Source organism: Plectropomus leopardus, chromosome 8, assembly GCF_008729295.1.
Source record: "Plectropomus leopardus isolate mb chromosome 8, YSFRI_Pleo_2.0, whole genome shotgun sequence".
NCBI classification, from domain to species: Eukaryota; Metazoa; Chordata; class Actinopteri; order Perciformes; family Serranidae; genus Plectropomus; species Plectropomus leopardus.
The window spans coordinates 30,922,867-30,935,022 of record NC_056470.1 but is presented as its reverse complement, the minus strand read 5'-3'; the positions used below and the strand labels follow the sequence as shown (position 1 = coordinate 30,935,022).

The following is a 12,156-nucleotide window of genomic DNA, read 5'->3' as shown; positions in this document are numbered from 1 at the left end:
GCGCCTCGCCAGTTCTATTCAGGGTTCAGCTTTTAATTGGCAGCAGCTGCCTCTGAGTGTTACAGTGTGCTCTCTGCATTAGTGACATGAATGGAGACAAACGTACGGTCCTCCAAAAGCTCCTGACATGTCGTTTACCACTGATTTCTGCGTGTGGCTTATATTTAGGACATGTCTGATGGGACAGCAGGACAGTTAATTGTGTTTCTATTTTTACTTGATGCTTTAGATGTTTTTTTTGTATCCGCTGCATGGTGAATCATGGTGAATCAGTGTTTGTCTTTGGTGTAGTGGCAGTTTTTTGTCCAGTAGAGGGCACTGAATGCTCAAGTTTCCAGAAAGTCTGCAACAGCAGTTCTTTTTTCTTCCAAAATATTGATATCTCAGTGATTTAATGGCCAGGATGTTTCCATAAGAATACATTTATGCACCATAAATGTTTTAAGTAAAATGTTCAGCAGAGCGGAAGTACATTTCTGGAATCCCAGAGAGGATTTTAAAAAATATGTCCTTAGGGCATAAAAAGTGAACTGCAAGCGTGGAGCAGGTTTACGGCTCAATCAAAGAAAAAAAAAAAAACCCCAGAGGATTAGGCCTATTCTTCTTAGTTTATCTTAAGTTTTTTGACATAAAAGAGTTTTTCATGTTTCTGATATATCCTTGTGTCATACTTACAATAAAAATAAAGGTAATCTTTTAATGCTTTCCAAATGTACATACAAGTCCCTTCTGGAAATGATATCATAAGACTATTACAATAATATTATAGGAAATGGTTTCACTATTTTATCACTGTAAAAATATGTTTATGTTATTGAAGAATATCATTTTATGGGACCTCTGCTGTCTCCTTGGGGGAAATATTGTATTATTTAATCCAATACATAATTTTATCTTATAGTTACAATTGCTAGTTACTTTGCATATCTTTTTTTTGTAAAATATGATACATTAAACTGCCTTACAGTATACGGCTGCTGACAGGCTTCAACACCGGCTGCTTTTATATTTCATACAAGTACATTTTTCTGATAATACTTTAGTACTTAATGCTCAAATAATAGTGGGGTGTATGCTTTGCTTGTAATCAAACACTTTACATCATGGTATTATTATTATTATTATTTTTTTAGGTATACTTTAATTGAGTTTTTCCATTGTAGAAATGTTGCACTTTGTACTCAACTACATTTATTTGATGCAGTTATTTTTTACACATAGGAACAAACATATGTTTATGTGATATGATGCAGTACTTTACTATTAAACTACCCAGTTGTGGATAAAGTATCAAAACTGGGCTCCACATTGATGAGCTACAACATTAAAATGCTCTTACATGTATTTGCCAGTGATAAAAACTGCATAATACAATATTCTATTAGAATATGACACATTAAAGGAGCTGCTTTTGATACGTTTGCATAAAAAATACTATGAATTTAGGACTTTTACTTGTGAAGGAGTATTTTTTGCAAAAATGAATAATAGAGAAAAGGCAAAGCCACCGTTACGAAGTAAAGATAAAAGAAGATGAAATTTTCAAATTTGCACATCCCGCTCTCAGTTATGGTTTGTTATTATTATGCTTTGTTAGCCATGTTGCTTTATTTCTGTTTTTGTTTGTAATAAATACATGAAATATTCTTTTATCAGGATGGGGTGCCCCAGTGGCAGTTACCCTGTAGGACCCAAAATGCGCTAGGTCCGGCACTGCTTTTAGTATGAAATGAATATAAATATGTAAAAAACAGTTTTTGTCTGCATAATGAGCTCTTTACGTACATTTTCTAGATCGTGCATGTACTTTAACTTGCATTTACTTTTGAATGTTTTTTTTAAATTGTAATATTGATACTTTTACCATAGAAAAATGTATCAAAACGTCCACCTCTGCTGTAAACTGAATATTTAGAGCCATCGTCAGACTTTCAGTCCATGTGGGGAATATGATCTGAATACTACAATAGCATTTTCTCAGGGGGCTGGACACATGTGAGGACAGTGTGGTCATGTAAAGAGCTAACATGGGTGTACTGGGTGGCGTCTCCTCACACTGGGATTAGCTGTCTTCTCTTTCAGCACTCCCTGAATTCCATTCCGCCTTTTACTTTTTCGGCTGCGCTCTCTCTCTCTCTTTCCCTCTCTCTCTGCTATATCCCAGCTCAGGACTTCCCAGTGACTTTGCAAGACTGCATTTAGCACCCACTACAAATTTCAACTTTCGGAGTGCACAGGAGCAAATCCGGAGTCGAGATTTTACGTCCACTCCTGCAGAAAAAAAGCGCGTAAAGGGATCGGTTTTTACCTGTTGATGAGGTCCCACCGGGTGTGGGACGCAGAGGAGCAGTCGGGTTTCTTCATACAGAAAAAAAGTCTGAAAAAAGGTGCAGGCGACACACCGCTGCAGCGGCCAGGAGGAGCGAAGTGAGGGACCTCGGTTTTTCCTTTCCCCCAGCATTTGCAGCCTGTGCTGGGTTGGTGGAAAATGGGCACTCCGACCACTTCGATCTGTGGACTTATCCTCTCTTTGATTCTCACATGCCAGCTGCTGGTTACTGTAAGTCAGCTCAAACTTTCTTTTTACTTTTGAACTCCACTAAATGTTTTCATTCACTTACTAAAACTCGCCTATAAAAGCTGTTATTCCCCCCAGAGGTCATGTTAAAGTCACAAATCAGTGCTTTTATATCCCATTAAGGCAAAAATAAAGTATCAGGTATGTGTTGATGGTGCTATTTATATTCAGTAAATAGTGTGGTCTGCTGGTGGTGCAGCTCTGCTCACAAGTGGGCTGTATAACAGACTCCTCTCCACACAGTCATATCAGCATGTGCAGTAAAGATGCTTTTTAAAGTAATATGACAAACTAGAAGCTGCTGTTGAGTGAAGCTGGGCTAAGTTTGTCCATAGAAACAAGCTATTCATAGGCTCCCTTCAACTCCGAAACCTTCTCAAACTTAGCCAGGCTGCACTTTGAATTGCATTCATTGCCTTTTGTAAACACTTTTGTATGGAGTTCACTTTATTTTGTGGCAATTTGAGCAGGTCTTATATTAAAATGTGCATTTGCTCCTTTTTTTGCACACATTTGACCCACTTTCATTGTTTACCAGACTTGGATTAGACATAGAAAACCTGCAGTCCTTTGAAATAAAGGTTGGAGTCATTATATTTAAGAAAAAAATGGACTTTAGTAAAAAACAGTAATGAAAAACTTCAATCCACTTCTCTAGTGATGTTCTCCTCCATCCACTGCAGTTGGGAGAATGGACCAAATTGGGGATTTCGTTTCAAGTTACATCCTCTGGTTTTATTCATTCAGCTTTTACTGTTTTGCAGTGAAGCAATTATTTTAATGGTTAAATATCTTTTTAATTATACACAAATGCTTTGAGCATCAAGATTAGGGCTGGGCAATACAAAGAAAATCAAAAATCACAATATTTTTGACCAAATGCGTCAATATCCATATTGTGATGATATTGTAGGGTTGACTGTTGGTGCTTTTACAAAATATTTACAAGGGGTAGGAGTGACGAGAGGCCCCTCTGTTACAATATTATCACAATACTTAAGTCACAATTCAATAATATTGCAGTTTTAAATGCTTTGCGATATGCTGATTATTGTGATATCATATATTGGCATTTATTAAATCAAGTTAAAATATTGTCAACAATGTCATTTTTATCATATTTTTAGATTTACTGCAGCAAAATGTATCAAGTGGGCAGAAAAAGCAATTGATTTTATTATTTTAATAGGCTACCAAAATCAAATATCCAATATTTGGTGTTTGTGGATAGATAAAATATTGCCACACAAAATATCGCAATACAATGTGGCATTGATCTTTTTTCCCCATCCATTATATTTACACACTGAGATATTTGATAAATAATCAACAGTAAGGCTATATAATGATTAAGTGGGTAAAGGCAAATTTAAGAACAGCAGTAAGTTCAGAAAATTACGTCACTTTACTGTAATTCAGGCATTGAAATCTGGAAACATATGTCAATATCCAAAATCTCAAACAATATCTAGTCTCATATCATAATATTGATGTAAAATACATAAATTGCTCAGACCTAGTCCAGATTATGTCTTCAAGTTGCTCATTTTGTCGAACCAATATCCCAAAACCCAAATATATTTAACCTAGAATGAAATACAAAAGAAAAAGGCAGTAAAAGCATTTTTGCTTAACAAAAGGCTGAAACAATGAATCAATCATCAAAAATGCTCTTTTCATCTTTAATGATTAATTGTCTCAGCTCTTGGATGCTTTCCATGCACTGTTAGGTATTTATTCAAGCGTTATTAATGATATTTCAGTCTGAAATAAGATGTTTATACTCGTCTATATCTGTGGTATGAATCATATAGAGGAGGACCATTGCCTTGCTGCTGAGAATAGACCACCCCCCCACCCTCTAGAAATCCCGTCTGCTCTCTCACCTTTATGCCCCCCAATAAACAGAGCTGTCATGGTTGAGATATCTCTGACTCCTCTGTGTTGATTTGATCTGAAGGAAAGCCTTTTTGAATGATGGGACATAGTTGCGGCGGCCGGCGGACATAAATCTCTCACCTGCTGGATATAGAGTATCTCAGCGGTAATATTCTGGATGTTTGGGGAGCTATAGTGTCGAGGTATATTTAACATCCATCGGCGATGTGCTATTGAGTGTTTCCTTTGGTTGGCATGATCTATCACTTTCTATCAGTTTCTGAAGTTGACATAGAAGGTGTATTATCTACATTGTCAAAGTTTTCTTTAATATCATTGATCCACAAAAGCTGCCAAGTCCCCCAGAGGGCTATCACCATCCATTGTGTCCTGACACTGGAAGGTAATAGGAGATGGTTTCTACACTTTTAGCACAGCCTTGATTGACTACCAGGCCAACAATACCATCATAATTAAATTACCTGGAACCCCAAGCATCTGTTTCTTGCATTATGGCTTTGAACTATAGCAGGCGTCTGGCCTCTTGATTCAATTAAGCACACGTACTGGTGTTACTACGGGCCCTCCTTCCTCCACGCTGGAATGTCAGGGTCATGCGCATCGACTCAAACAATCAAAGTCAATAAAACCTCTCGATGGGTAAGAGCTCTCCATCACAAATGAGTACCAATATCCTGCTGTGAACCACCAGCAGTGCTAGTGTGAGAAATTATCTGAGTCTAGTGTTTATACAACTTAATTTTCAAACTAATAAAGTGTACAGGCAGCTGTTCCACTGAACGAAAATACTCACTTACGGTTCATTTGTTCTGTCTATGTGTGAAAATAGATTCGTCCATTTCACACGTAAACATCACCGCCCTCATACTTCCATGCGTCCTTTGTGTCGGCATTAATGCAGCCAATAGAGGTGCCAGAGGGTGGAGTCAGACGTCTCTGATCAACAATCAACAATCAAGGCTATGATGGTTGAGGTTGTGATACTGTGCCTACACATTTACTTATTTGTGGCAGCCCGCCACACTATCAACACCTGTTGCCACGCATTGATTCTCTATTTTTGGAGCTGGATCGTTGCTGTTGAAATATATAATGTATATAGGCCTACTGTGCACCACTCTCGCAGAGCCCACTCTGGACACAGAAAAAAACCCTATGGATTTGGATGAGACTGCTATCAGCTCAGCACATATAGACTCTAATTCTGTAGTAAACACTGATTTCTCATGTGGGGCAATTTGTATCTTTCGTGGTCAATATCATACAATATCGACTAGTTAGACACACTGAAAAATCAATGGCTCCTACACACATACTCCTTTGCTGTCAGTTGAGGCTGCAAATCTGATGGTAAAAGTTCACCAAAGTTGAACTTCATGCAATTAGAAGATGCAAATTTGTTTTGCCATGGGAAGCAAATGTTTTAGTAGCCCCTCTGCTTGCATTAAATGGAAGTAAATGGGAGTTAAATATTTGGTGGTGTTTGTTTAGCTTGTGTAAGCCAGCCCTGATACAATCATGCACCACCACAAAATACAGTCAGTTTCTGTCTAAGCACTGCTTGAAAATCACTCAAAATTAGTGGCCATTAAGTTTGAAAGAGATATATTAAGTAACAGATACAAAAAAATAAGAGCCGTAACATTTTCACTGGTGTCCATGCTGCTTTCTACCATTTACTAACCTGTTTCTGGCCCATTAGTGATGCTGAACGTGATGCAAAATAGAAAGAAAAAGGGGAAAGAGTCTATCACCTATTTTTTGTGGATTTTCGTGTGTTTAAAAATCTGCATAAAGGCGTCAATTCTGGCGGAAAAATATATTCAAGTTTTAAAAGTGGAAATAAATTTATAAGCTGGTCCTTGCTTACTTAATCATATAAGAGAGTGTGAGGCCACTTTGTTTTCTGATGTATGACATCAACTGTGAGCACCACTGCTGACAATTTTGGCTCAGAGATCTCTCCCAGTATAGACTGTCAGAAGTGTCCCTTGACTTCATTGAGGGCTGAGTTGGGTTGGGGGAAGGGCGGCCTGGATTCCTATGACTTTATAGTCTGCAGCGCGTGTGTCGTCGGTGTAAAGTGTTGTCTTTCTGTCCTGTGTGTAACTCAAGCCCGCCATCCGCTGCTAAATGTGATGCAGCGACAGTTTGATCTGATGATTTATTTAGTCTATGCTGGTATCGACTGGGCGAGGTGGTCGGTCTCTCTGTGTGGCGCCTCGTCGGTTCAGAACCTGGCTACCTGGTGTTTAATTCCCATTCAGAGTCGATGAGGACTCTGTGAAGCTCAGCAGTGCAAACACCAGCTCCACTCCACAGTTTGAACAGTGGGGAAGACCTGCCCCCTCCAGACCCATTCACATAATTGCTTGAAGACTGGGTTCAGTAAACATTGCATTGTTGAATTATAGCCTGGGGGGAGAGGCCATCTTGGCTGATGGGACAATGCTGCACTGAAGTGGCTCGAGCACATTGGCACATATGGAGTGCAGGCCGGCAGACTGGCATTTGTTGACTCTGCAGTGAGGTGTGACTTGGGGCCGGTATAGAGGTCAGAGAGGTGAGGACTCTGAACCTGACTCTGTTTCTCAGATCAGCAGGGGGTTCGTCATGATTCACTCACAGCCAAGATTAGCTCCCGCTGCTCAGCGTCCTGAGCTTTTCACTCCTCATTTCTGTATGTTGCATAGGTCACGCTGCTCTGTCTTCTCACCACTTAACCTGACAATTATGCCTAGTTTTCACTCAGTTTTGTTTTGTGTCCAAAATTTCATGCATCTCTTTATGGATGACTGTTTTTCACCATCCAGTCTTATGGAATATACACAAGGAGTAATGCAGAGATAAAAACTGCTCCATTAATGTATGGTGAAAAAGTAACCGAGGAGGTAGAAATTTGGGATAAAAAAATACTGAAAGTTTCGTAAACACACCGGAGCTCATAGGAATAAATGGATTTCCAGTTGACTCACACGTGCGCAGAGCTATGTGGAAACGAGGCATTATCTTAACATATTTACTGTTTTGCATGTCTGTGTGCAGTGCAGTCATTCCAAAAAGTTTTCTACTCCGAGAAATGTGATGTTGCATAAACAAGACCAGTGTTTGGCCACTTTCTTTGTTCTTCCTGTGGGCATTACTCTGTTGCTACATAGTTCCATTGGATACAGACGCTGAAAATATTCCTTTTATTCTGTGCTTCTTTGGCCCCCCATAGAGAAGTGAGCTGGTTTTGATGCAGTCTGTGGAGCACCAAAGCTAGAGGAGCACACCCTCCTGTGCCCTGACTTAAAGGAACGTAGCCTGGGGTTACATTACTAATGATGCTGTAGTGTCTTATATTTTCACTGCCTGCTCAGCAGCCATTGATTTCCATTTATTTAACTAAGGCATAAAAATAATCCAGGTGAAATCTACGTCTATGAGTGAACTCGTGTCTGGTCTATTGTTGTGAAAGTTGCATTTTTGCATAATACTGATGCAGGCTTTTCAAAGTGATTAGCATATACATGTACCTTACTACACAAGCATATTGTTTTTTACTTAAAGCATGTTATGGAGAATGATCAGCAGGAATGCGTCAAGTATGCATGACTTATAAAAAATATTAGCTTAAGTATGCTAAAAATGTTGGTATGGAGCTTTTAAGGATCCACAGTGTGATTTAATGTTCCTTTTTCTTCTCTTCTTCCTCTGATTCATTTGCATTTTGCTTCCAATGCCTGTTTATTTTGTTGTATTATTATAATGTATAATTAATGCGAGCATTTTCTCAAAAGAACCATATTTTCTTTTAAACTTAGAGATCAGAGTGATATGTGCGCTTTGATTGCTGAGATTCACTTTTTTTTACCCCCACTCTTGCCTTGGACACACTGTCATGCACACACTAACACAAATAATGTCTCCACAAAATACATTGAGCTCTGCTCTGTTCCACTTTCATGCCCAAAGTCGCATCCGTGTCGGACAGAAGAGCCGACTCCAAACACAGCTGCACCTCAGCTGGTACAGCAGCAACGCTGTGCATGTGCTGACATGAGCGCACATACTCTTGAGTACCGCCTGTTGTAACTAGAGTCCCACTCTTTCCATTCACACCTCTTCACACATTTTCCCTCTCTGAAGCATGGCTGGCTTTTGTTTCAAACCGCAGTTTGATAGATTTATGTATCATCCACGGATCGAGCTCTGAGCTTTAATCAGGGCGAGTGCAATTCTGTAATTGAATCTTTGAAGCTTTATGTGGAAGAAATTTTCAGTCAGAATTTACCTCTTTAGGGTAATGCATTTCAAACCTCTCTGATTAGCACGCCTGTCTTTGATTATCTCTGTGATAACACACTCTTCTCTTTTCAGTAGTGGTTGTTAGAAATGACTGTGTGGTTTGGAAGCAGAGCAGCCTGCTGATTAAATGGTCCTCATTCAACATAGATATGGTCAGTCTGTGGGGGGGGGGGGGGCAGAGCATTTGCCACCATGCTAAAGAGTTGCTGTATGGCTTTCTGTACCTCAAATAAACTTCCAGAGCTAAAGGGTGTTTTTCAACCTGGACCCTGTTTTCCCATGTTTTTGCGTCTAAGTGACTAATGGGACCAGCATTGTTTAAATTGGACCAGCATTGAGCGAGAGGATAAACACTCACACAGTCCATTCATATCCACTCAAAGTGCTTGCTTTGCCACTGACAGACTCAGATAAAACCTCTTTATTAAAAATGGAATTATGTTTGTCTAACCAGTAACTGCTCCAAAATCGCTATCGCAGAACCCACCAGACTCCATTTAAATAAAAAATAATTTTATTATCGTAAAACAAACTTTATTCAAAGTCAACAGAAACAAAATAGAAATAACCCAATCCATTGCAATTTGGCTTTTCACCCTTTTTAACAGTCACCATTTCTGGTTTGGTTAAAATAAACCCTAAATTCACCCAGTTAGATATAAAAAATACGCCTGTTTGATTTACACTAAAATGATTGTACATTTAAATGGATTTTGGTGGCTTTTGCCATGGTGATTTGGGGCTATTTCTTATTAAACAAAAATTATGAAATGCTCCATTCAAACACTGTTAGATTGTTTAGCTGCTAGTAAAAATCTGAGCATGATAACAATAAAGCACAACGTCAAAACATTGTGTAATGGTGTTGAGTAATGTTAGCGCTGCTATACTGTCTTGAAAAGTGCACCAGAATTCACTTAAACATGCTACTTTATAGTTTATAGTCTATAACGTGGTGATGGCTGCAGGATACTGATATTATGGTAAGTTCAATTGTGTCACTTATGTGAGTCTACTTGCTTGCTTTCCCAGTACAGGCTGAGGGAAAAGACTGTTTTCCCCCTCTGCTCTCACCACACGTGCCAACTATGACTACACACTGACTGTATCTGTGGGCAACAAGTGACTTCCTGTAGTGCCCATGAGCAAGATACTAAATCACTACCAATTTCTGGCTCTTGCTCTACAGTGAACCCTGTAATCTGAACTCTTTGCGGTATCAAGTACTTAAGGGATTTCCTGGCATCGTTAAGGTAGCATGTTCACTATCCAGGCTGTCTGATGTAATTATTCAGAAGCTGAAAAAGATACTGATAGCACCCAAACAGTTATAAAAATGCTCTTTTTTTCTTTTATTAAACATACTTGAAGTATATCTCTGTATCTCTCTTCATTCCTGTGTTATGGAGCTACAGGTGCAATAAACTCAGCAGAGTTCATGTTGAGGTCACAGTATGTCTCGAGGACAAAACACAGTCTATACCACAAGCAATAAAAAAACAGCTAATGGTCAGAAACTATTTGGGGAAGGAAATCACAAATGTCTGATGTGTGTTTCTCCCTCGCCATGTTGAGTCAGTTTTAGAATTTCAGTGATATTCTTCTGAAAATGAGAAAAAAGACCAAAACCAAGTTGTTGTTTTTTCATCTTGTCATTTGGAATTGACAGATTTTTGGCCAAATGAATACTTAAATGCTCATTTTAAATGAGCAGTGTGTGAGATTTACGGGGATTTAAAGGCACTTAGCGGAAACTTCTCCCAGTTAGAATTCCTTCAGTGTTCATTGTTCAGGAGGTTTTTACCGGGAGCCGAATTATCCACAGAGGTCTCTTCCTCTACAAAACAGATGGACCCTGTGATTTAAACGGGTAAAAACACTGAATGAAGCAGTTTCTTGTTCCAATGCTGTTCAGCATGTTGGAGCTGGGCCGTTAGCCTAGCACCTGCTCACATTATTTTTCTGATAATTTAACATCCAGATGTTCAAGAGGTTTTTTACTGGTGTCAAATTATCATCCTCTCTGAAACAAATGGACCACATGATTTAAACTGCTAAAAACACTGAAAAAAACCCCTAAAAAAACAGAAACGGTTTCATTTTACAAATCAGTGTTTCTCTTATGCTATTTGGCTCATTATCCCAGCACTTAATAAAGTGTGTTCTCTTTTTTCTCTGATAACTTAAGGTCCGGTTCATAAGGTTTTCACTGGGAGCCAAATTGTTGGTAGAGGTATCTTCCTTTTCAAAACAATGAAACCTGGAGCCTAAAACTTATCGTCACAGAGAGGCTGCTTACTGTGTTGGCTGATGCAAAAACGTCAATGTCCCTATTTAGTGCCACCGTTTGGTTTCTCTGTTCTAAGCTACTAAGCTACAGTTCTTATTTTCAGGTGATTGTACACTACAGAAAACATGCTTATTATATAATATTCCATTTCTGCCAATATATCCCCATAAATCCTACACACTGGGCCTTTAATGCCACTGGTCACTCTGCTCCTCTGAGCTCTAAATCAACAAGAGCTTGATAAAAAGAACAAAAGACTGTAATGGACTGTTTTCCCATCTTAAACAGCCGTCTTCAATCTTCTCTTATTGTCTTACGGGGCTTTTTCCCAGGCTGTACCCAGGCTAGCACTTATTGGAGATTCATTGAAATGCTAAGTTAACTGTATTGCACTTTCTCTTTGAAGGTGCTCCATAGTTGTTGGTGCCCCATTGAATCTGCCATTGTCTCTGCTGGCGGCATTGATGTGAAGTCACTCGGGCATTCTGCTTTTTCCTCAAGGGAGCTGCTGCATTGTCTTGTTTGGTCCCTCCCAACTTATACAGCCACTCTGATGGGGGTCGCTGCCCTTTTCACTAAAGGCGTTTTGTGTGTCGTGAACAGAGTAGATTTTTTTCCAGGGCACTTAAGTTTGCTAAAAGAATGCGATCACTCTTTTTCTCTCCATTGTCTTTTAAAAGCAGGTTTGACCCCGACATCCTGCAAAGTGTTTATAAAAAATCCCACCCTGGTGTCTTATCAGAGCTGATGATGTCTCCGGGTAGCACCCCGCTTCCACTTCCTCTCACTGTACGACAAGTCTCTACCTGTGAAACCTGAGAGGCTGCCGTCCTCCAAGACTTTATTGTAACCTTAAGAAGATGCAAATTCGCCTAAGCTGTTGTTAAACCCTTAATGTTCACAGAGGGAGGTCTGCATGTGGAATTTTGCAGGCTTCGGGGTGTAAAGGCTCGGTGAAGAGTAAACACAGGGAAAACACCAGCTTCCCCTTTCTGGTAGCTTTTATTTAATTCAGGAGCTTGTTCGCAGGCAGCCGTACGAGCCTGCTGCTCTTCAGGAGCCTAATTAGGCACTGACTCCACAAATTAAGGATTTGTGT

The 12,156-nt window shown here is 39.4% G+C and overlaps 1 protein-coding gene across 1 annotated transcript in view; it reads left to right on the top strand.

The window, feature by feature from the left end:
- Positions 1–2,109: 2,109 nt before the first annotated feature.
- Positions 2,110–12,156, top strand: part of hspg2 (heparan sulfate proteoglycan 2) — a 148,022-nt gene continuing 137,975 nt past the window's right edge. The window contains 1 exon segment of the mRNA XM_042491785.1: positions 2,110–2,560. Within this exon segment, the coding sequence (XP_042347719.1) occupies positions 2,489–2,560 (72 nt within the window). The 5' untranslated portion in view covers positions 2,110–2,488.